Source organism: Mesocricetus auratus, unplaced genomic scaffold (assembly GCF_017639785.1).
Source record: "Mesocricetus auratus isolate SY011 unplaced genomic scaffold, BCM_Maur_2.0 Super-Scaffold_100004, whole genome shotgun sequence".
In the NCBI taxonomy this organism is placed as follows: domain Eukaryota; kingdom Metazoa; phylum Chordata; class Mammalia; order Rodentia; family Cricetidae; genus Mesocricetus; species Mesocricetus auratus.
In genome coordinates this window covers 70,046,723-70,071,570 of record NW_024429189.1, presented here as the reverse complement: position 1 = coordinate 70,071,570, position 24,848 = coordinate 70,046,723, and the positions used below count along the sequence as shown (strand labels likewise).

Below are 24,848 nucleotides of genomic sequence, written 5' to 3'. Positions count from 1 at the left end.
TTATTGCATATTTGGTAAGATAAAGTCCTACTTGACAAGAAGATAAAAGTCTCAAGTATTTGAATACATTCTGTCCTGTAAAGAGTGCAAAATATGTCTTCATTCCTGTGAGAATTTTAAATACCTTTCTGAGAGTTCAATGTGCCTCAGGTGTACATAACTGTATTCTGAGCCCTTTGATCCTGCAAGCCCCAAGGATGTCCTAGCTTTTATGTTATCAATTAATTTTACTTAGATTTGAGATTCCCATTGATTTTACTGTTGGGTTAGTGTTTATAATTTATATTCTTTTTCTTACATGGTTTTTCAATTGACATGTAATTATTTTACATGGCCCTGGATTACATAAGGCCATGTCCGTAAAAGTATGGATGGTCTTTTAAGCATTTTCTCATTTTATCCCAGGAGGAGAAAGACTAGATGTGTCAGGGTTGCTATTGTGAGTTGTTCAAAGTCATGAGCAGGATTTGGGTGTGGTCAGTGCTTCCAGCTCCCAGATGCAGGTTCTGGCATATCAACATGTCAGGACCCACTAATCTCTTCTGAAGTGCAGATATTAGCAAGTAACAACTTCATCTTTCACAAGGTACCTCTCCTGATCTACCATTCTCTCAAAGTGCTGCCTCTACACTTGAGCAGAAACTGTACTCTAATTAGATGATGTAGAAACAATTACAGCTGCCCAGAAAAAAAAATGTACTTGCAAGACAAAGTGGAGCTGTCATTTTTTCTTCTCCTAACTGCAGCAGGAAAAACCCTGTGTGGGTTTCGGATGCTTTGTCCGTTCACTTACCACATCCTGGGTTTGTGTTAGTCAATCTGCTAAATCAATAAGATCCAAAAGAGAGAGAGAGAGAAAAAAAAAAAAACAAAGGTGTTGAGGCTAGTAGACTTCCTGGTTGCCATAGCAACATGCAAGGGTACACACTGTGGTTTCTTGCTCTCCTCTGTCTTCCTGGAGGCTTGTTCCCCAAGGATGATTGTTCTTGCAGAACTCTTATGTAGTGAGGTAACACCAAGGGGTAAACACCCTGTTGAACCCAGAAGGAGGGGTGGGATCTTCATCAGGTTCTCACTGCCCATGTTGCCAACACTGAAGCAAAAGTCAAGAAGAAGGCTTCTTCCCAAATTCTGAAAACTACGCAAGGTATTTCCAGACTATGCAATGGTTCAGCTATTTGGAGGACTTGGCAGAAATGGCCAGGGTGACAACTTCTGAGAGGGTTGTTCTTTCATAGAGTCCCATTGGCTCATGATGGACTCCCTTGTTCCTTAGACAAGAGACTGAGGGGTCAGGGTGTTCAGCCAGGCCCCCAGACATTGGGGTGCCTTTCCTCTCTAAGAGTCAAGAGATGAATAGCTCAGTTAAAAGCACCCCAGGACAAGCTCTGGAGGAAATTCCCTCTCTCTGTATGATTGTGCATGACTGTCTTCTCTGCTCATTAAACCCTCACCCGCCTAGGGGGCAGTTCTGGGAGAGACTGAGTCACCAGGGACTCATGGTCTGCAGTGGGCAGCCAAAGGCAGTCCAGGCACTGACAAGGATTTTGGCCTCATTTGGAAGTAGATGCTGAACAATATGCTCTTTCATTAGGCACCCATCACATGGCAGTCAGACGATGGGATGAGTGGTAGGGGACAATGGGAAGGCTGCCAGCCTTCTTCTGCACTGGCAGGCTTGGTGGAAGCAGGGGCTACACCAGCTTGAAAGGCTCCCAGATGGGAGCTTCTGGGTTCTGAAGACATCAAACGAGTGGAAAAAAGAATGACTTGTTCATGATGCGCTTCAGAATTATGCTTCATGACCATGAGTTATGGATTTATTGGGAGCAGTGTGCTCAAACCCCTTATGAAATTCTTCATGTGACAGGAGCGCTGTAGTGGGGTCAGGATTCTTCAGTTAAAGTCCCCTAAGGTTGTGCATTCCTCATAATGGTCTAGGGGACCGTGGTCAGTCACTCCTGATGTTATTTTCTCATTTCTTACAGACGGTTCATTCAAGGCCCTGCATTGTCTTATCTCTAATTATGGGTGATCTAATTACCAATATGGTTTTTTTGTTTTTTGTTTTTGTTTTTGTAATTTGGCACTTTTCCTCCCTCCTTCTGATCAGAATTGGCTCCGTTAGGCTCACCAATTGCATCACATTCTGTGTGGGATGTAAGATCGGCCAATCAGAAGGTAGTGATAGAGCCTTGGATTGTATATATAATGACCACTGTGAAAGTGAAAACCATATGACATGCTCACCAGTATTTTGGGCTGCCACTCACTGCCCAAGAGGGTGGCTGTCTCCTAGGAGTGCCATCCTGTTGGTGACCATCAATCAAGTGTGTCAGGCTCCAGTTACATGAGTCTAGAGTACCTACTTGGTCAGTCTAGACCTTTGGGATTGGCAGTAGACATCTCAGAAAAAGTCACAGTACTCTCTGTTGCGGTGAGCCCAGCTGTGGGCCAGACCCGAATGCCAGTTCTTCTCACTAGCTCTGCCTAACCATGGCTGGAACACTTGGGGTATAAAGGATTGAAGACTGGAACTGCAGCCAGGACTAGACTATTCCAAGTTCCAAGAGTATCTTAGGAAGAGGAACTAGAGAATCAGAGAGAGGTGGCTAGCTTAGGACTTCTTCCCTGGGAGGGAGTAAAATTCCAACAGTAAGGAGACTTTCTACCGAAGCAACACATAACTGTGGGGTAAAGATCTTCGCCTTCCAGCAACAGTGAAGGAAGCTCTCATCCTAAAATCATATTCAGTAAGTGTGAGATCTCTTCTCTAGAGTTCTTTTAATGACTGCTTCTCCATACTAAAAGGTTCACGGATGGCAAATGGGTTCCTGATAGTGTTTGAATCTCTTCCATGTCTAAGCTACTGTTTAACACTGTGACGGTTTCAGCTTGACTGTTCAGTCTGTGCCTGGCTCTAGCGGTTCCTTAAGACATCTCAGTGTATTAGTCAGCTCATACATGAAATGGGGTTAATAAAAGAGCCCATTGCATAGGATTATCATGAGAGTAAAATGAATTAGTAGGTATAAAATTCCTGAAAACTGAAACATTACCCAAAATAAGTGCTGCCTTTGCTTGCTGGTGTTCCCACAATCCGCAATAAGTGAACCGTGGGAATTGGGCAGTCACTGGCCTACCTTCTATTTCTACTATCTCTAAGACATCAACTTCGCTCCACGCACAGCCTGCTGTGGGCCAAATCAACAGAAAAATACCTAATTCAGCCCCATAACTCGTGGGGAGATGGCAGCAGGAAACCAGGCACTTGGTTGACTCTTTCTGGCAAGCTTTAATTCTTTTGGGGGCATCCAAGAGACTTGGAGAGCTATGCACCTATTTGGACACATTATGTTTGTAAGTATCCCCTGATGGTCTTCATGCGGAATATGTGACTAGCTACCTATAGGAGGTCTAGCTTCATAAATGGCCCCCTAAACCTATGTGAACCTAAACATATTGGACCCATTGCAGAGATGATGACTTCATTATGTAGATAGATAAAGTCAGTTACAAAAACACATGTGGTTCTTGGAAACAGTTTCTTTCTTGGAAAACAGCAAGTGTTCACAAAAACAAAGCTCCAGGCTCTGCCATTTCTAGTGGCCAGTAGAGAATTCTCAACAAAGCCTGGCTGGTGTCTCCTGGCAAATGTGGGGAGTCTACCCCTCTTCTAGAGCAGGAACCAGCCCCACTTACCTCTTAAGCAACTTTGGGAAGATGCACATAATGGAAACTTGAGTGGAAATTGCATAGTGGCTCCCTTTCAGATGGTGTTATGATTTTCTCCCACTTAGGAAATGACTGGGTGTAGGAAGAACCCATTTCTCCCTGACTCTACAGTGTAAGCAAAGTGTTAAATCACTAAGGTGATTTCCCTAGTGAAATCTATCATTCTTGATCTGAAAGGCTTAGGAAAAACCAGCCTTAAGGAGGATGGTGCCTTAGGTCATTTGTGGCTTTTCTGAGAGTGATTTTTAATCTAGTCTACGTCAGGCTAGAAATCTGACTCTTCTATTTGGATGACTTTGGACACCACTTTGTCCTTTAGTTTTTTCATCTCCAAGGATGGGTTTTCCAGACTCTTCCCCAGCAATGAGTACCCTACTTGGGTAAGCCCTGAAATCATATATATACAAGTAACATTGAAGAGGATATAGATAGATAGATAGATAGATAGATAGATAGATAGATAGATAGATAGATAGAAAGTTTAAAATGGCCTTGAGAGGGATGGGAGAGTCTGAAGAGATGTAAGGGGAAATTATATAATTATGTTTTGATTTCAAAATAATAAAAAATTTTAAAATGACTTTGCCAGTGTGTTGGCGAAGTTTCTAAGGCAGTTAACAAGTGTGCAATACTCACAGTTTTGTTATAAGCTCCATTTTTACCAAATTTCATTTAATGAGTCCCACAGACTCTGCTTCAATATGGCTGAACATCAGAGAGGCCAAGCAGCAACCTAATTGTGCCACCTGCCAAGGGCGGCAGAGTCCGGGAAGATCGGAACTAGGCTAAGCTATTGCCCTTCCCATGTGCCTGCAAAGACACTCGTGGTCTCCTTTTCCTGGTCTTCCTGTGGACAGGCAGACCAGACTCTTAGATGATGGGCCTAGGGATGCCCCTGCCCTGCTAACAGCCTGCCTAAGAACTCTAAAGGAATGGCATGACTCCCTGGAGGCTTCTCTTGGAATCAGAAAGTATCTTCAGTCTACATCTTTCACTGAGCCCATTTTGTCTCTTGAAGGGTGGGGCTTAGGAGAGTTCAAGTCATTGCAAGATACAGGAGACTTACTGGAGACCGGAGGGCTCAGCAGGAAAGCATTCTTAGTGGATCTTCATTAGGAAGGACTTGTTGGAGAGGAGCCATTGTAATATAATATTAGCTTCTTTATGTGCACATGCATGGCGTGTGTTCCCATACGTGTGCATGAATGCATATGGGTGCACATGTGCAGGTGTTTAGGTGTTTGAATATACGTGGAAGCCAGAAGACAACATAATCTCTCATTCCTCAGAAGTTGTTCTGTTCACCTTTTATTTTCTTTGAGACAGTGTCTCTACCTGACCTGGCACTAACCATGAAAGCTAGGCTAGCTGGCAGGGAAGGCATGGGTATCAGTGTGTCCTCAGCACTGGATTCTAAGAGTGTACCACCCTGTCGGCTTTCTTACAGGACCTCATGCTTGTTTTTTATGGGCTGAGTTATCCCCTCAGCCCTAATATCTGCCTCAAAAGTCAGAGCAGTTCTTTTGTTTCTGAAGAAACAACTGCAGACAGATGTGCTGCAGCTCTTCCCCACAGCCGTGGACTCCTGCTCTCTGCTAGAGATGTTCTGTGGTGCTTGCTGCTTCCATTTCACCCATGCTCTCGAGATACCCAGAATTGCTGTTGGCTATGCATTGGTGGGATAAGGAGGCCAGGAGAGTTTGGGGTTTGCCTACTTTGGGGTTAGGAGTAGAAGATAGAGGTGAAAATTGTGGGTCCTAGAAGTCCAGTCCAGGTGGGTTTGAATATCTGTGCACTACCGCAACTCTGTGACCCCGGGCATGTCTCTATAGTTCCTCTTCTCCATGCCTCAGTTTCTCTGTCTGGAGAGTGGAGATTAATATTACCCACTTGTTAGGGTTGTTTTAAGAAGATTTGTTAACCTTTGTGAAAGGCTTGTAAGGGTGTCTGGCATCCAAAGAAGTACTCACCATTGTTATTGCTCATGGGATTGTTAACACCCTTGGGGGTAAAAACCAGGGCTTATGTAAATATAAGGAAGAGAGTTCCTTATAAATTGTCAGGGTTTAGATGATACACAGACCTGAAGGTTTGGTCCATTTTAAGGCCAGAGTGATCCTCAGCTAAAGGATGATTAACAACTCACGTGATAGTTGTACTGGAAGCCCGGACCTTCATCGCTGCAGTTCTTAACTGTCCAGATGCCACTGGGGTTAGGAGTTGGATCCTTTCTCACAAGATTAAGAGAAATATTTTCTGAGAATTTCTTATTCACCCAGCAACCGTTTCAGATGTCTGTAGTATGTCAGGCCCCTGGCTAAGCTAGCGCAAGATGAAGGCTGAGCTTCTCTGTCTGGTATGCCCATGATGAACCACACACATACATAGTCAATCTCGGGCACACTTACTGAATAACCACCATGTATTGACACTGTCTCTTAAGTAACATTGCTTACTGCTCATGGAACTCAAGGGATTTTACTCAAAAGTCTCAGCTTGCATTGGTTTCTCTTTAATTTGCATATTCCATTGGCCAGGTGGCAAGCTAGAATTGATTTTCATAAGAAAGAAACTGCCTCTCATCTCCAAACCATTGTCCAAGCCTCGGCCTTTATTTTTAAACCAGGAGTTTGACAGCAACCACCTGGGCCAGGAGTCAGCAGGTCAGGTTGCATTTGACTGAAGTCCCCAGCAGCTTCACCTGCAAGAAGCTGATTTCAAGACACTTCTCTTTCCTTCTGTATGCTGGAGCAGGAAGAGGCCTGGAAGGGCTGCCTCTCTGAGTGACAGGGTCCCTTTGTGAAACTGGCCAACCGAGACCTCAACTGAAATGTCAGTAAAAATAAACAGCATTTCAAAGGGCCCTTCTGCATTTCCTTCCTGTGTGTGCTCATTGCTTCACCAGCCAAGAACTGCATGAGAGGCTTCGGAGAACACACTGGGTCCTGTAGATAAGGAATTAACTGCACAAGGCGTCTTTTCTTCATGGCTTCCAGTGTTTCGTGGTTTTTCGTTTTTAAAGTACCTGCTTGCTGATGACAAAAATTGAGGAAAAGAAACCAACTTGCATTGGCTTATGCCTTCTCCTGGGTTTCATCTTGTTTCTTCATTTTGCTTCTGTCTGACACTGCTTTGTCGTGTTTGGAACCCGCTTCCTGCTCTAGGAGAAGGCAGCTGTCACCTGTAGTAACCATAACTCATAATAATGGACTCAATTTCATCATCGTGAAACAGTTGTTTAGGTGTGCCTCTCCCCTGTCCTAGGCATGAAAGGCTCTGAGCACATGGAACACTGCTTGGAAACCCTGTTTGAGGGAGTTCAACACATCTGAGGGGAGTTCCTATCTCAGCCATCTAAAAGCTGCGGTCTGGTGGAAGTTGCTTCATTCTTTCCCAGCTTCTGTTTCTTGACTTTTAAATATATATGCAAAGCTTTTAGGGTACTGGTGGCAATTATACAATACAGAACTCCAAAGGTTCAAGACACCAAAGGACAATTGGGGGGGAGGGGAAAGCCCTTCTCTTCCAGTGCAATCCACTCTGAAATTTGGAACAAAGTTGCATTCAAGAGGAACCTGGAGTTCTAGAGAGAAATGGTTCTGCCACCTTCTTCAGCAATTCCCTTGTCTAGCTTCAGTTTTCTTGTTGGTAGGTGACTTGAACTTCGGAGGGTCCAGAATCTAGGTAGAAGTCACTTCTTTCTGACTCCAGACCTGGTTTGTAACTCCTCGCATGGTACCTTGGGTACTGCTGAGAGAAAATGTTATGGACTGACCGTTCAGAAGAGAAGTGAACCATCCATGTGACTTCTAAGGACAGGCCAATCCATGTAGAAAAGAAATCAGGTGGCGTTCTCAGATCTGGAGGAGCTCAGAGTGCCTGATGGGACAACTTTGTGATTGGAGGAGAGCCAGCAACTCCCAGGCTGGAGAGAGAGGGAGTCTGCAGCCTGATCACATTGGTTTTGACCAGGAGGAAGTTTATTCTGGGTGCAGCTGCATATACAGTGTTAGAAGTGATACAGTCAGAAGCAACGCCAGTTGATTGTGAAAACGTGCTCATAATATAAGAATAAGTGAGGAACAGGTCCCAAATACAGAACTGTGTATGTAATGTAATGCTATTGCATGTGTGTGTGTGTGTGTGTGTGTGTGGTTTCCTTAGTAGTTGACATGTTCCTTCATTACTTCACTGGATTTGATAAGTATCTTATGAGTTTATATTAATTTAAAGAATATGCTTTAAAACTCTTTGTTGATGGAGTTACTTTAAGGATGGGGATCCTTTATGATGTCATGTCTCAGATTTAAGCTTGATATATCTTTGGAAAGCCAGAGTAAATTTTGAAGGCTGCATCAGTGGCGCTGTTTACTTGGATTTTTGTTAATGTTTCTGAGATAAAGTCTTTCACAGTGGCTATGGTTGACCTGTAACTCAAATTGTAGCCCAGACTGGCCTTGAACCTAGGTAATTCTCCCACCTCAATCTCCCGAGTGCTGGGATTTCAAGTGTGAGATACCATGTGCAATTATCTGGCTTTCATGAGTATGCATGTGTGTATAGATTCACATGTATCTGACTGTTCTCACATGCATGTTGAGGCAAGAAGAAAACATTGGCTGTCATTCCACAGGTGTCATTCACCTTGTTTTTAGACACAAGGTCTCTCATTGGCCTGGAACTCACCAAGAAGGCTAAGCTGGCTCGGCAGAGATTCCAAGGGATCTGCCTGTCACATCCAGCCCTAGTATTACAAATGCTGACCGCGATAGCCAGCTTTTTATATGTGGATTTGGGGGGTTAAACTCAGGTTCTAATGCTTGCAAAGCAAACACTTTACTGACTGCGCCATCACCCCAACCTGCTGTTTGGCTTTTTTTCCTTCCTGTTTCTTTTAATGTCTTCACTACAAGCCCTTCTTACCACTGATCTAGTTTTCTACAAATTATTCATGCAAAAGACTCTAACATTTCTGTTTGATCCCACAGATTTGAACATAACCTGCCGCTATGCAGGTGTATTCCACGTGGAGAAAAATGGCCGCTACAGCATCTCACGGACTGAGGCAGCTGACCTCTGCCAAGCTTTCAACAGCACTCTGCCCACCATGGACCAGATGGTGATGGCCCTGAGCAAGGGCTTTGAAACATGCAGGTAAGAGACCAGCACCCTCACCAGGGAAAGCTCACCGGAAAGTGGGAGGACTTACAGTGGAAGGCTTCTCCCTGGCAGTTGAATGGGTTCTTGCTTAAGAGGCAGCACTACCTATTAATTTGACCAAGTCAACCTGAAACCGGTATGACAACTAAAATTTAAAGTCAGCTTTGTGAATCATGCGTAGGTCGGGGAGGGGGGACCAGGGGAGCCATTGGGGTCATATCAGTTGCAACCCTCTTGCTAATGTGCTCCGTAGCACTCTTCTGGCTTTGAAGAAACATTCAGCATCATTGTCGGAACCACAAGAAGACACGAGCCAAATAACAGTGTTTAAAATAAGTAGGTAGCTGGCAGAGTCTTAGCTGTGCAGACTTGACGCAAGGCACGTTCTCCAAATCCTCCGCCCCCTCTCTCAGCTTTTAAGTTGTCTTCTGTGTTGCTATGGTTTGACAAAGTAAGTCAAAGGATATGGAAGTTTTAAGGCTATATTACATTAAAGGAAGTTGCTATCAGAAGCCTTGAAAAGCCTTCTACCTGAGGTCCCAGAGGACTTTCCTCAAATCATTTTGTTCCATGATAATCACAAGAGGTAGGGTGTATCCTGCCTCTTGCTTTCTTGATTGTGTGTGTGTGTGTGTGTGTGTGTGTGGCCAGTGGCATGAATGAATTAGTGACACCCTCAGTCATGTGATTGGTGTCTGGGTAGTCTTCACACCTGCTCTGAATCCCCACCTCAGCTTCCAGCTTAGGCAGTGTGGTCCCCTTCCCTCTCCAGGGCTCACACACACGCATACATGCAAAGAAAATGCTGTTAGAAAGTCTAGCTGCAGCCCTCTTCATGCAAGCTATTGAATGGAAGTTAATTGCATCTATCCCCGGCCCTTAGTTACAGACTCAGGAACCCACCTCTTGAGTGGTCCCTGAGACTCTTGTTTTGTCTAATACAGTAACCATTAGCCACATGTGGTGAGTTACATTTAAGTTCATTACAATTAAGCTACATGATAATGAGTTCTTTGATGGCGCAAGCTACATTTCACATACCTGGTAGGTGCCTTATCAAATGACATAGATTCTACAGAGAATATTTTCATTATTTAAGAATGTTGTCTTGAGCAGCACCAGCTAGACATCTCTGTCCCTTAGTGTTCAGAGCTAAGTCTGGGAGAATGTTAAAGGATGGGTGATGACTCTGTAGCTACAGAACCTGACCCACTATCTTCCTGAAGGATTAGCAAAACCACTTATTCAAGTGCCCTGACTAGGTCACTGGGCTAACAAAGTGCTTTTCAGAAGCTGACCTATGACTGTGAAACGCAGTTAAGACTTACTTGTGAAACACAGAGATTTCTCATCTGTTGAGAGCCAGAGGAACAAATGCAGAGTGTCAAGATGCTGGGAGCATCCTAAAGACATCCTTGACATCCTTAGACGGTTCATTGTATTACCAAGTCATTTTATAGATGAAGCAACAGAGCCTTACAGCTTGTCATGGATCACACTGCTTGTACACAGAGGAGTCTCAGTTTGGTTGTGATCAGTCTGAATGTAATGACCAAGCCCTCGCAAGAGACTGAGTAAGGGGGGAAGCAAGGATTTGCTAACTACGTCTTTCCTCCTCATAGACAGTCATTTACTCATGCCATGTTCACCTACAGAAATTTTTAATGCCCCCAACTCATGTGTAGTACATGCATATAAAAATGTCAAGTAGCATGATCTAGTGAAAATTCACAATAACCCAAAAGAGAACGTAAGAGAATGTATTCAATTCTAGAATGTCTAATACACACACACACACACACACACACACACACACACACACACACTTGTCCACATCATGCAGGAAGACAGGGTGAAGATTAGTTTCACTGTCGAGTATTATTCAGAAAAAAAATATGAAGAAAAACCTCTGCTGGAGAAGTCTGTCATTTCACCCATAACTTGTATTAAGTGTTTCAAAACTCACTTTCATAATTTCCCTAAGGTAGCTATGGAATCAGATATCTGCCAAAAGACAGAAGGCATAGTCTCACAGGCTAGGCCAAAGGCTCAGCAGGGACTTCTGCCTTGTCTGCCCCACCCTGATTAGTGACAACTCTCAGGTCCATGAGAACTTCTTACCAGTTAATTGTGTGCCGTCCCACCAGCAGCTCAAGGAGACTTTGGGGAATTAGTCATCGAGCTTCCATTGCAACACCAACATAATGAGAGACTTGGAGCTTAGGAGCTTCCAAGTCTCTCTCATGGCCACGGGTCCTGCAGGGTGCTGCAGTCTGTGCTATTGCCCCTCAAGGGAGATTAAAAGAAGGTGCATTTTAGCCTGCATTGTACTCTCAAACCCTGTGGAATTTAGAGTCTCACCCTTTGTTCTCTGGCTGTCACGCCACCTCTTTCCTTTTGGGTAGCAGTTTCTCTGCCCACATGCCATGTTTTTGGTGAATTTTGTGCTTGTTGCAGATGGCCACTACGATGGTGGTGATGTGTACTATATCTGAAAAGGCCTCTAGCCCCCAATAAACTCCCAGAAATCCCTAGATGGGTGTAGGGGTGACAGGATGTTGCTTGAAGAACTTTGTTAAGTAAGCCACTGTCATCTACCTCCCTAATTGCTATTGCCCTCAGTTCAATGATGGCCAATTTATCTCCACGGGTCTGGGTTGCTCGCAAAGTCAGCATAGGCGCAAGGCTTCCTGTTGGCAATAGTGGAGTAAAGAGTGAGGGGCTCAAGGGAGAAGGGGAGGACAAGAAAGAAGAGGATAAGAAATGAGGCAGGTCTGTAATCTTAGACTAAAGGAAGGCTAATCCACTTGCTGTTTTAGGGAATGGGTCATTTTATGTCATTTTTTGAAAAGAAAGAGTTATTTCAGTGTCAAATTTGTGTAGCTTCTTTCTTTTGTAACTCAGGCTTTCTGTTGCCTTTAATAACATTGCTGGCCATAAATTTTATATGGAACAGATTTTTTTCATTCATGAATCTTTTTGTTTAAAAACAAGAAAGATCATCAGCTCCTGGTCTTTAAACAAAATGTTTTTGCCTGTCTCAGCTTTGATTTCCTTCACTCTCCCATGCTGGTATTTTTGGATTTTATGGAGCTCAGTAAAAACCCCTAATATCCCTTGGGGTGAAGAAGTGAAGTGTTGTGATGCATTAAATGTCATTTTATGGGAAGTTATGGAAAGACATCCTGGCCATACAGGTTAATAACTTCTGTTTTTCCTTGGCAGGTATGGGTTCATAGAAGGCCACGTGGTGATCCCGAGGATCCAGCCCAATGCCATCTGTGCAGCCAACCACACTGGGGTGTATATCCTCACATCCAACACCTCCCACTACGATACATATTGCTTCAATGCCTCAGGTTGGTTCTAAGTGCATGATCTTTGGGTTGCCTGTGGGAGCATGGTTTTCTGACAATAGTCCAGTAAAAACATGGGTGGAGCTTCCTGAAGCTTCCACTCAAGATGAGTCCTGAGAGTTTCTACAGTAGAAGGAAGATCTGGATTCCTGTATTCATGGTATTAACGTGCCAGGCTTGGGAAGCAGATGATGAACAATTAAATATCAGTTCTCTTACATGAGGTTGGAGAGTGCCGAAAAAGTAAGCACCATAGGAAGACACAAGCTCCGGGGATGTTATTCATTTGAGAGGTGAAGAGGGAAGGTACATCTGAGGAAGTGTTTAGGAGAGCCACCATCAAAGAAAAGGAGTGGAGCTCTTGACCGATGGGAAGGCCATGTGAAGCCCACAACAGGAACACCTTAATTCTACCCAACAAATACCATGGAATTCAAGGTGATAAATACCCAGTCAAGGACAGAACTACAGGCAAAGAAGTTAAAGAGGTTTAGAGGAGGGGTGACTAGAGCCTTCAGTGAGTTTGGAACTTGAAGCAGTTTCTAAAAGAAAGTGGTATCCACGCATTGATAGTTAGGGAGTGCGAACCAAATGGCTGAGAGTATTACTATAAATGGAGCTAGTGAAAAGGCAAGGAGGATATGATAGACTGTTGCCTTGAAAATTCCCCTCACCCAATGGTTGAGACCACCAGGAATAAGAAGGCGAAGATAGAGACGCTGGGTTCCCTCCTTTGTCTGTGAACCCTTTTCCAACTATGAGCTTAGAAGTCATGCTTACAAGTCTATTCAAGCCACCACAAAGAATTCAATGTACTATACATTTTCAGAGTCTTTTGAAAAGAACTGAAACCATAAATGTCAAAGTTTTAAAGGCCAACAATCAAAACCCTTAGTTCTCAAACTGTATCTTCTATTCCCCCAAAGGGCTGGAACTGAGTGGCAGGAAGGAAAAGTCTTTGAGGTGAACTTGTCACATCTCCCAGGACTGTAATTTTTCCTTAAACATGGAAGGAAGATGTTAAATAGGCTGGAATGTGGCTAAAGACGTTATCCCCGTGAAACCATAGCTAGTATAATATGGTGGTAGGATATAAAAACTATGTGAACTTCTAAGGTAACAGGGGGCATCAAGGGCAGCAGGAGATTACATCAGTGTCCTTAGACTGTGCCAGCGCCACCTACCCATTATTTCACAAGCACTGAGGGTTAGAGTGGGAATTCAGAGGAGAAATCTAGAGTTTGGGGGAAGTGGATATATTGAAGCCAAGTAGTTCAAATACAGTATATGAACCCAGTGAGTTATTCCAAGTATGCATGGGACATGGATAACACACACACACACACACACACACACACACACACACACACACACACGCACACAATACAAGGAGAAAAATCACAGCAAGTTTGCCTCTCTCTATCACATGAGCAAAAAACACACGTGGAGTTCAATCAAAACGGGGAAGTCCACCCAAAACCATACAGGGCACTGTCCATACTCAATGTCATGAACCAAAGCTCAGATGGATAAACAGGAAGTAGGCACAGAGCACCCAGAGTTAACTTCTTCCACCTTTGTGCAAAGAAGGGGTCAGGAATGAAGGGGTTGAACAGGTGGCAAAGACTTAGCTTGGTATGATCCTGCCAGCTGCTCATTCAATTTGGTATGATCCTGCCAGTTGCTCACTCAGCTTGGTGTGATCTTGCCAGCTGCCCAGTCTTTTGGGTTCTGTTTTTGCTTCTCCTGCTGAGTCTTGTTCAGGGAATGTATGCAATAAATCACATGACTGTGTTCCCACACTGTCTCAGCTGGTTTACAAGCTGGTATCACTTTGAGTTAAGGTGCTGAGAAATTTAATTGAAACAGGCAAAAGCACACACTGTTTTATGGCTAGGAATGGAAAGCGATCAAGGCAAACAGCTGCTTCTGCTTTTCTCCCTATCCTTCATGTTGCCCCCGAGTTTGAGTCTGTCCCCAGCACAGGGGTCAACAATGTTGATGAACCAACTCTCTTCTCCTTAAAGAAGCAGGTGTTAGTTCTGTTGGAAACAGGGAGAAGTACTAGAGATCTGCTTCATCCCAAAATGATTGTGTTAAAAGTAGTAAAGTGAAAAGTAATACTACTTTTCATTTTTTCTCTATTTTCTACATGGACTCCTGTTGATAAGCTTTTATAGTAAGTTCGATGATGATATTTATTGATTAGCAGTATCTGCACACTGTTGTGCTAATTGAGGGTAAGAAAGAACCAGAAAGCATGTTTCTTGTCTTCAAGGAATTAACAGTCTTCTTGAAGCAGCAAGACAGAAAATACAGAAAAGAGAGGCAGGAATAAATGCAGCTGGGAATAAGCAATTTCTGTATCCTGGCACATGATATGAAGAACCTGGCAGCTTCCACCTTGTTGCCAAGAATGTCTTTGGAAGAATCTTTGATTATACCTAGCCCAGAGACTACAACTAGGAGGTCCCATGGGAGGTAGTCCCATAAACTAGCAACAGGGAGAAGAGCCAGCAATACTATCACAGATAACTTTTACAAATTTAAAACCCATATTTCTGTGACTTCTCAGGGGAATTTAAGGCAGTCCTCAGGAAAAGGCTTTGTAATCTTTTTTTTTGTCTGCCACATCTCTTAGTCTGAGGCCCAACATGAGTGATCCTGGTGACTTCTAGGCACCAGGGACAAAGACAACTAATTGAAGCCTCAATTTTTAAAGCTTGATTTCTGTAAGATGTTCATTATCTTCTTTAGGTAGAATTAAGGAGCAGATTTTGCATTCATGATTTCCATTCACTCATTTCTTTGAGAAGTGTTTGGAAGATTTACTCATGGAACACCTACAAGTTACCCTGGAGGAAGTGCCCTTTCTACCTGGCACCCAGAGATTGGCACCAAGACTGAATAATTGTTATCTTAGCCTTTTGGAGCCAGTAGAGCTCCAAACCTCCTGAGAATACAGCCCCGGGGAAGACCAGTTTAGTGTTTCTTTAACAAGTCCCTGTGCTCAGTGACACCCACAGCAGTACATTGCTTAAGAGAGTGAAGCTCAATCTAATGAGGTCACATGAGTGGACACGGGCAGGAATATGTTAACTGTATACGTGGGTCACCATGTGTCTTGGCATCCTGGCCAGATTTGGCTTCTCTATGAAATTTTAGGTGAAATGGAGCATGAAGGGGCTCCGTGGGAACACACTCGCACCAAGAGAGTAGCTTCAGTGTTGTTGACATGCCCAGCCCATTACAACTTCACTCCTGGAAGCTCACAGGCCCATTTCTGGGGATGTTCTACATCCAAATACCAGAAACAACTCACAGATTTTCTCAGTCCTAAAACAAAGAGAATAGGTACCTCCAAAATCTTTCCAGTAGCTACATTGTCAAATAAGGGGGTTTTGAAATATTTTTAAGGAATAAAGAGCTAGAGAAATATATTTGGTGACTTGGAAATTCTTTAGAGCCAAGGATAGAATCAGGTTCTTTTGTCTGCTTTTTTCTTCTATGGCCTGGCCTGCAAATGCTGAGTGGCCCTTAGAAAGAATCAGTTAACACTTTAATAACTACTCAGAGCATCACTTTCCAGGCTTCTGGAGCTGTTGATACTTGTGGACCATTTTAGGAGATAGCATCTTAGGTGTGCTTCCTTAGAGACGAGATATTTCCTCCCCTTTCCTCTCATTTGACAAACATATGCTAAGAGTCTCTCTGTTCTCACAGTGGTCTAGCCCAAGCAGATGAACTTACTATTCTCATTTTTCAGAGCCCGTGCATCACTATGGCAGGGTGAAAACCCAGAGGTGGGTGGTGTGAGAGTCATATGAATCGCCATCAAGTAAAATGAACAATTTTAGATCGCAGTGCACATGAAGAAGAAATTAAAGGTGATATGCCACGGTGACAGGTGTCAGGAAGGGGTAGAGTACTGGCCATTGGTGGATTTTTTGTTAAAAGGTTCTCTTTGTGAAGTTTTTCACAGCAACTTGTGCAAGAATACTTTTCCTAACACCCACTCTCCTCCTCTTGAATGTCTACAGCATCAGCAGCTTTTGCTTTCAAAGAACTGATTGAATTAAAAAACAGTCTCTAGTGTTTCTAGTAACTGATAAGCAGCCACTATCTATTTGTCCAATGTCTGTTTCTGCCTGTGTTATGAGTGTGCAACAGTTTGTGGCAGGGAACTTAAAAACACTTGAGACCTGCCTTCCTTGTGGCAGCTGTCTGCCAGTTTTCTGATGCTGGCCCTCCAAACCTCCATGCATATGTGTGCGCAGCCACCACCCATCAGTCTTTCTTCTGTTCTCTTTCTCAGAAAGCAGTTCTAGAAGAAACCAACCTAAGAAATTGTCTTCTAATATTTAAGTGGTCATGCACACCATAAAAGCTGTAATGCAGTTGGAGCTGGGTGTGATGCAACACTCTTGTAACCCGGGCACTTAAGATGCTTAGGCAGGAGGATTATGAGAGTAAGAACAACCTGTATCTCAGGAAAACAAATGAATGGGGTAGCCCTTTAGTACACCAATGGAACCAACCTTTACATGAAAGCTGTTGCTTTGTAGCTCTCTGGCATTCAAGAGTTCCATACTCACTGATAGAGCACATGGGCATGACAGGGTGGTGGTTAAATAAATTGCTGTTGTCTGCTTCTAAGACTCAAGGAGTAACACATAAGTCAGGAATTGTAGGTCCTGGTTTCTGAGGATGTCAGGAGGTACTGACCAGAAAGCTCCTAAAAACACCTGGAGGTGACCAGCTAGCCCAGGTCATAGCATGGAATCCTAAATAAAGGGTGGGAATAGAAGATAAATGGAAGACAAGAAAAAAGAAGTCAAATGATATATGTCAAGACAGCATGAGTGCCCATGTCAAAGGTGGCCAGCCTAGACAGCATGGGCGCCCATGTCAAAGGTGGCCAGCCTAGACAGCATGGGTGCCCACGTCAAAGGTGTCAGGCCTAGCTGCCTGCTGTGAAGCCCTGCACTGGAGAAAGTGCTCATAAATATTAACCAAATAAATGAAGTCATTAATCCTTTAATAAAAGACTGGAAATTTGTTGCCTACTAAATATTTTGATTATCGAGTAAATTCATTGGTTATGCTATTTTAATCTTCATAATCTTTTGATGTTCACATCAATCGTGTGTTCACCACAGTTTCCCATCATCTATGTTGATATCTGGGATTGCAAATGATTTTTCATGATAGCCTGTACATGCCTTCATTGTTAATTTTTCATAATAATTTCATTTGTTTTGCAATTGAAAGGAGATTTAGAATCCTCTTTAATAATATGCTTAAGTGGAGAAGACTCATGTCTATCTTATTCCTAATTAAACATGAAACATCATACTTGTCACAGTGTCAGATATTGAATGCCTGCCTCCCTTTGTCCTTGTATAGCCCAGTCTATTTTTCCCAGCTCCGTGATTACAGATATCAACACACTTGCCCTAGAACACATGTGTTTCTTAATGAATGAAGTTGCTGGGGGTGGGAATAGTACATTTGTTGGAACTTTTGAAATTAAGATTGTGAAAACACACCAAAAAAGAGTAAAGAAGTTCCTCATCATTTATCAAGTTTCAAGAAAAGAAAGTAATTTAGGACAAATTAGAGCAAAACTCTATTCTAACTGATTAATAGGACACATTAGCTGTGAGGGTTTTTTAGTCATTTATTTTTATTTCATGCTTTTTTTGTTCTTTCCCATAGCACCCCTTGAAGAAGACTGTACATCTGTCACAGACCTGCCCAATTCCTTCGAAGGACCAGTTACCATAAGTATGTACCCCTTCTAGTTTTGGGCGATTTGTCTCATTCTTGGGAAAGGCATCTGGCGTGTTCTCTACTGTTACCATTCAAATAGGCTATTAAGTTGTTTCCCTAAGGGGAGAATGGCTGTGTTTCCACACCCCATTCTCCTTTTCCACGATGGCTTGAAACTTCTCTGATTTACCCCTATGCCCCATTCTGAAACATCAGTCATTTGAAAACTGCTCTCACACACTGGGAACCCATCTGTATACTCTACTGCTCCATTGTTTACTTGATCGTTCTCTTCCAAATAAAATTCAGTTGTTTTTCAAAAGAAACTGCAAATGGAAAATGAATACTACTTGTCATAAATTAAAGGTAACCTTAAAAATCAATTTAAGTACAAGACAAAGTAAATAATAGTTTTAAACTTCTAGCAGTTAACAATTGTACCTGAGCTGTGCTCTGTCTAATAGAGAAGGTTTAAGGAGTCTCAGGGATGGAGATATGAGAATTTTCTTGTCGAGATCTTGTCGAAGTACATGATTATGAAGGCCACAAGCTTCCTGGTATGTGCTTCAATATCATCTATATCACACTCATCTTAGATCATCTATAAAAAAATTGCACATACCAATTTAGAAGATGGAAAACATTCGTCAGAACTTCCCAACAGATTAATTTATAAGCTTATCTCTGCTTCCTTGGAGTCAGGCCCCAGCAGGGTGTGTGGACACAGTGGCAGCAGTAGTGTGATGAGCTCTCCCTCAACTGTGTAAGTCCAGCCTCTCACTTGGCCTGTGTCCTGTAGCAGCCAGAGGATGCTTCACATCCCAACAGCTACCATGTTATACTAGAGCCACAACTTTTCCTGAGCTTCAGGCTCCTCTTATGTGTAAGATACAACATGTAAGAATCATCACAAGACTCTGATGTGTCTCGTACGTGCCTGGCACCTATCAGATGCTTATGAAATGCCCAATTTCCATGGTTCCTGAAAATTTCTCCAAACTCCATATCTCTATGTTTGGTCAATACCATGGTTTGAATACATCTGCCCCAGAAGTTCATGTGTTGGAAATATAACTCCCAGTTTCACACGTTAGTAGTAATTGGGGTTGAGATCATTGAGATGTAGTTAGGACAGGATAGAGTAAGGGTGAGGCTTGATGACATCAGTAGCTTTATAAGGCGAGGAAGAGAGACCTGAGTTGGCTCGCTTGCTGTTTTACCACGTGATGCTCTCTGCCATACGATAGCAAACAGAAAGAAGACCCTCAGCAGATCCAAAACAGACACTGGAATGGTGTTCTTGAACTTCTCAGCCAGGACTCAAGGGTCATAAGCAAAATAAACCTCCATTCTTTATAAATTGTCTGAGGGTTGGAAAGCTGGCTCAGTGTTAAGAGCACTAACTGCTTTTGCTCACAGGGTTACCTTGTCTAGAGAGATTTGAAACTCAGATTCAAATGTGGGAGCTTCCTAGTACCTCAACTTTCCCCTCCCCTTTTCCAGAGCATTTCACCCACTATATCTCAGCACTAGACAGATGTTTTTAAAGCAAAAGAAAATAGCTTCCAAGTCATGTCATACGACAATCCACTGTCTTTCCTATGCTCAAGATAAGTATCATCTGTGAAGTTCTGAAGGTGCCTCTCTGTCTCCTTCAGCTATTGTCAACCGTGATGGTACCCGCTACAGCAAGAAGGGCGAGTATAGAACACACCAAGAAGACATTGATGCCTCAAATACCACAGATGATGATGTCAGCAGCGGATCCTCCAGTGAGAAGAGCACCTCAGGGGGCTATGTTTTCCACACCTACCTTCCCACTATACACTCAACTGCAGACCAGGATGATCCCTACTTCATCGGGAGCACCATGGCCACCAGTAAGGAGAAGGGAACGGTTGTGCTTTCCTATAGCTGTTCGTTGACAGAATGCCAATGACCCTCTTGAGTGTTGCACACTCCAGTGTTTGTTTTCTGCCATCCTTAGGCATCTAGATCTGGGTGATATCATTTAGGGAGTTGGGCTCCTGTGCCTGTCCACGCTCCTGGTCAGTGTGCACTGACTCCTACTCTCCTTCACATTGCCTCCTCCTTCAGTTCTGCACCTCTTATCTTGGGACACGGTGGGCCATATTGGAAAATTTCCTTGGGGCAGTGCTTCTTTTCTCTCATTCCTGATGACTGAGCGATGCCTCAGACCTCTTGCAAGAAGAATCTCTGGTGTTGCTTGTTTCATTCTTGTGGTTTTTCGCTATGCGCAAGACTATTCTACTAAAGTTACAGCTGCAGAGTATACACTCCATTCCACAGGTTCCTTTTACAACCCTGCCTTAAAGTCCTACGTTTAAACCTGATTTATTCTCAAGGTTCTGATTGTATTGTATCCAGTCATATTCCTTAACCAGAATTTTCTAAGCCATTCCGTTCTTTTGGTCCAAGGAAACAAATATGAAGGGTTTTCTTTTTTCAAACATAATATTTTTATTGATTATTTAGGGATTTCACATAATGCACCCTGATCAAACTCACTTCCCAGTCCTCCCAGGTCCAACCTCCCACCTTCAGACCTCCGCAGGAAACGAAAAGGAAAAGAACAAAGAAGAAAAGAAAAAATATATCAAGCCCAAGCTGTGCTGCCCATATATTCGCTGGAGCATGGTCGAACTCACAGTGGTGTGAGGGGATTTCTGAGCACCTTTGTCAGCCGCAGAGTTCTAGATTTCAGTCTGTTAGGGAAAATCCCAATGTTCTTTGGGTATGTGGGGGTGACAGCAGGCTGTGCATGCGGCTGCATTGGATGATGCTGGGTTTGTGCAGTTGGACTCTGGTAGCAAGGAGCTCAGAGCGCCTCATCTACTCCCGTTTCCTCTGTACTTCCTCTATTGTTTGTTTTAGAATGGGGTTTCAGTTGGCTGGGCTCCTGCTATGGAGGACTATTGAAACCCAAAAGGGCAGCTAAGTCTTCACTGGGTATCCTAGTATGGTGTGGATTTTCTCCTTTCCTGGCTGCAAGGGGTAGAACTCTGGCTTCTTTGTGGTTTGGCAGGAATCTACTGGCTTGTGAATATTCAAGACAGGGCTCTTTTTACGCAGTCACTCAGAAGCCAGGAAGCCTCCACAGCATTCTGATATAAGTTGAACTCACTCAGCAGTGTTTTCAATTCCTGTTATCAGGTTGCTGAGTGAGGGGAAGGGGAGATGCAAACAGGTGCAGGATTCCAGTCATTCCCAGAAATTCTTTGAAGTCTGTCCAAAAAAATCCTCCATCAGATTCTGGGGGCCTAGTAATAGCTAATTGGGTAGAGTGCTTGCCTTGTGAGCATGAGGACCTGGTTTTTTGATCCTTGGCATCCACATAAAAAACTTGAGTGTGACAGCATACATGGCAACCCTCATAGTAGGGAGATAGAGCCAGGAGAAGACCCCAGTTTGCTGGCCAGCCAGTCTAGTCAAATGAGTGAGCTGCAGGCTAAGTGAGAGATAACTATCTCAAAAAGGAAGGTGGAACGCAATCAAGGAAAACGTTGTTATGCCACCACATGTGCGCACATACACAGACTTCAATCTTACATACAAGGCATATCTGTTCAAGCGTCCCACACCCTCCCAGGTCATTTATTCTATGGTTAGAGAGAGTAATCTCAAAGAGAAGCCAGGGTGAGTGACGTTTTCATCCATTCTCTCTATACTGAGTGTCTTCTCTGCTGCAGACACTGCATTAGTGTATGGGGGTCAGAGGTGGACCCATCATGGATACGACATCCTAGCTTAGAAATCAAAGGAAAGGCATGTGTGAGGCTTAATGAAAACATAGCTGAGGATTTGAGGGAAAAGGGAATTTTACTATAGAGCATGTAGCTTAGTTCTTCCTAACAGGCGAGGAAGAGAGGCTGATTCGCCCACCAGGTTCAATTTACTTGTACATAGCATGCAACACGACAGAGTTGGCACTGACAAACTTCTGCATAGAATCCTACTTTCTGAGTCCAAAGAGGAGTTTCCCAAGGGCTGATTTATCACTGTTGGGTGGAGGGTTGAGACACACTGAGAGGGAGTGGATGCAGATTAGCATGCCGAGGCGCAGAGGTCAAGAGCTAGGCTGGCTGAGGACACGGAAAGAAGCTGTTTGGCCTCACCAGCTCATTCCTTTCTCGGGATGCTCAGTGGGTGGCAACAGGGAAAACTAGCAAGAACAACAGGCCCTGTAGACTTGGGTTTTCCCACTGGCTGTTAATTTAGAAATGTTGTTTTTGGAAGAGTCTGACTGGAGGTGTGTCATCAGTCTCTTCTTATTGGTCATCTGGAATTCTCTGGAATCAAGAAGCCTAAACTAATTTAGGAAATAAGCTCCTGCCTTGGAAAGCTCCACTTCCTGTCTTCTGGGTGTCAAGTGAAATAATTTGTTTTCCGTCTCGCATGACCTTACTTGGGTGGGGCAAATCGGAAACTGATGACTAGACTGACACTTCTTTCATTGTCTCCTCTCACACAACTCCATGGAGGAAGACAGAAGTCATTTGTCTCTGTGTGTCCATTTCTTGTTAGCTGCTTTTTCTGGGAGTACCTGAAGGTGAACGCTGGAGACTAAGCATCGTTAGTGCAATGTCCGGTAGTGGGAAGTCTGTAGACTTTTGTGGGTGCCTTACTGGGGGCATTGTGGGTAACTTCTGCTCTGCTCTCACTAATGGGCTCTTTGGCATTTGTTATTGTGTGATGTCCCAGTTCTAAACATGGGTTCCAGTAGATTCTCCATGCTATGCATGAACTACTTGCAATATGAGAAGAAGTGTTTGATTTAAACTGTTTTCTTTTTAAAGCTCCAGCGAATTCAGACATTTATCCCAATGGCATTTGTCATTTTGTTCCTTATGGGTAACATTTTGGAAACCAGTCCAACTTGAAAGTCAGATGAAAGATCTTTCTTTTTAATTAATAATTTTAATTAATAAATGTTCTTATTACCATTTCTCTAACTTGAATGGATGAACAAGTCTTTGCTTTTATCAGATCTATGCGGGAAGTGATAGACAGATACTGGAGAAAATGTCATCTAGTGGCAACATTTTAAATATGAACTCTTTTCAAAATTCTTGCCCAACTATGAAGTTTAACTTGTGCTTGATGAGGATGAGTGGAGCTCTGAAATGACCATTGTCACAGGCTACCTGGGTACAATGCTGAACAAACAGAAAAGATTCAGACATCCACAAAGACCCTCTGAAGATTAATGAATGGAAGTCATTGTAAGCTCTGCTGCACTGAAGACCTCCAGAGCACGGTTGAATGATGATGCCATTGGAGAAGAGCAAATCTCTCTCCATCGCAGTTAATTTGCTGCTTGAGTTTTCCCTGGTCATGATTTGAGGGGGCCGAATAGAAGACTAAGGCCATTGAACTGATGCCCTAAATTGCCTTTTTGACTCTGCCCTAAGATTCTGTGAAATATTAGGAGTCTGGAAATATAAAAGTGGACCCTAACTTTCCTTTTTAAGTCATCATTCTATAATAAATAGAGATATTTTATATAGGGCAGAGAGTACAAGTTTTATAGATGACAGGGGAATCTCACTAAATGGTATTTTCATAATTAATCTAGTTGCCTCAGCTGTGCACTCAAACAGCCATGCAGCAGCTCAGAAACAAAATAATTGGATATGGTTTTGGTTTGGTAATTCACAATCCACGACTCAGACTCAGGAGCCCACAACGACAGCAACTACAGGTAAACTATAGCATCTTTTGCTTGTCACCTGCCTTCAGGGAGGTATTAAGGATGGGTGTTCATTATCATATATAGACAGCATCCTTGCTGGCATCAGGTTCTGATATCATTCAGTGGCCATGGAGACCTGTGTATCTATTGTCTCCTCATTCTAGCAACATGAACAGAGTCAGATTCTTTTTCCTATGACTAGAAGAGTCATTCAGGAGGTGACCTCTAGAAAGACATCTACTGACCAAATAATCATATTTTTAAAAAGAGAGAAACACTGATTCATGAATAGGAAGCATAGGTTTTTTTATTACTTTGGACACTGAAAACATACAATTAAAGTTCTAAGAAATGACAATGACCTGTTGCTTTATACCAGCAGATAGGAGACATAAGTAAACTCTAGGGATGTTTGGGCACTAGCTCTCAGATATTTTGACTTGAAATCTTTGCCTTGGGAGTAGGAAAAGTGAATCAGTCTATAATAATGGGAGGTAACAGGAATTTCTTCATTTATTAACTTATAACAAATAATATGGCTGTATTTCTAAATAAGCATTTTCTCTGCAGACGTGGTGTCATAAAAATGGGGAAATGGCCTTATACATTTGCTCACCTTGTAAGACACTGAAAAACTACATCCTTCCTTCTGCGATCATATAGGAAACTCACTGTTGTTCTGTGTGCTTAGCACATCACAGTGATTAACAGCATGCTGAGGTGGGCAGGTGGAGGGAAGAGATGGCAGAATAAGGAAAATGCTATCTGTTATGCTGACATGTATGACACATCTTCATAGGACAAATAGTGTGAATAAAGGGGTTCTGTGGCTGTGTTTCATCTTTAATTGTTTATCGGCTTTCTTGATAACTGGCAAGAGAAATTTCACTGATTGTTGTATTTGGAAACTTATGGATGGCTTTGGCTTCCTCTGCTTAAACTTATTCTGTTTTTTTGGTTTCCTATTATTTCATATTCCCATGTGCATCATGATAACATAATTGTCAACCTTTGGGAGTGTTCAAATTGAGACTGTTGCTTTGGTATTGGTGGAGTCATTGGGTTCCTTCATTTCTTCCTGTTTTTCTTCATGCATTATACTATATTTTCAA

At 43.0% G+C, this 24,848-nt stretch overlaps 1 protein-coding gene across 11 annotated transcripts in view; it reads left to right on the top strand.

The window, feature by feature from the left end:
• Positions 1-24,848, top strand: part of Cd44 (CD44 molecule (Indian blood group)) — an 82,773-nt gene that overhangs the window by 24,469 nt on the left and 33,456 nt on the right. For 10 of the 11 annotated variants that reach the window (XM_013117729.3, XM_040744835.1, XM_021230375.2 and 7 more), the window contains exons 2-5: positions 8,724-8,889; positions 12,121-12,254; positions 17,970-18,038; positions 19,682-19,903. In XM_013117729.3, coding sequence (XP_012973183.1) covers positions 8,724-8,889; positions 12,121-12,254; positions 17,970-18,038; positions 19,682-19,903 — 591 coding nt within the window. Of the gene's footprint in view, positions 1-8,723; positions 8,890-12,120; positions 12,255-17,969; positions 18,039-19,681; positions 19,904-23,619; positions 23,746-24,848 lie in introns of all 11 variants that reach the window. The other variant, XM_021230366.2, reaches the window with a different exon arrangement.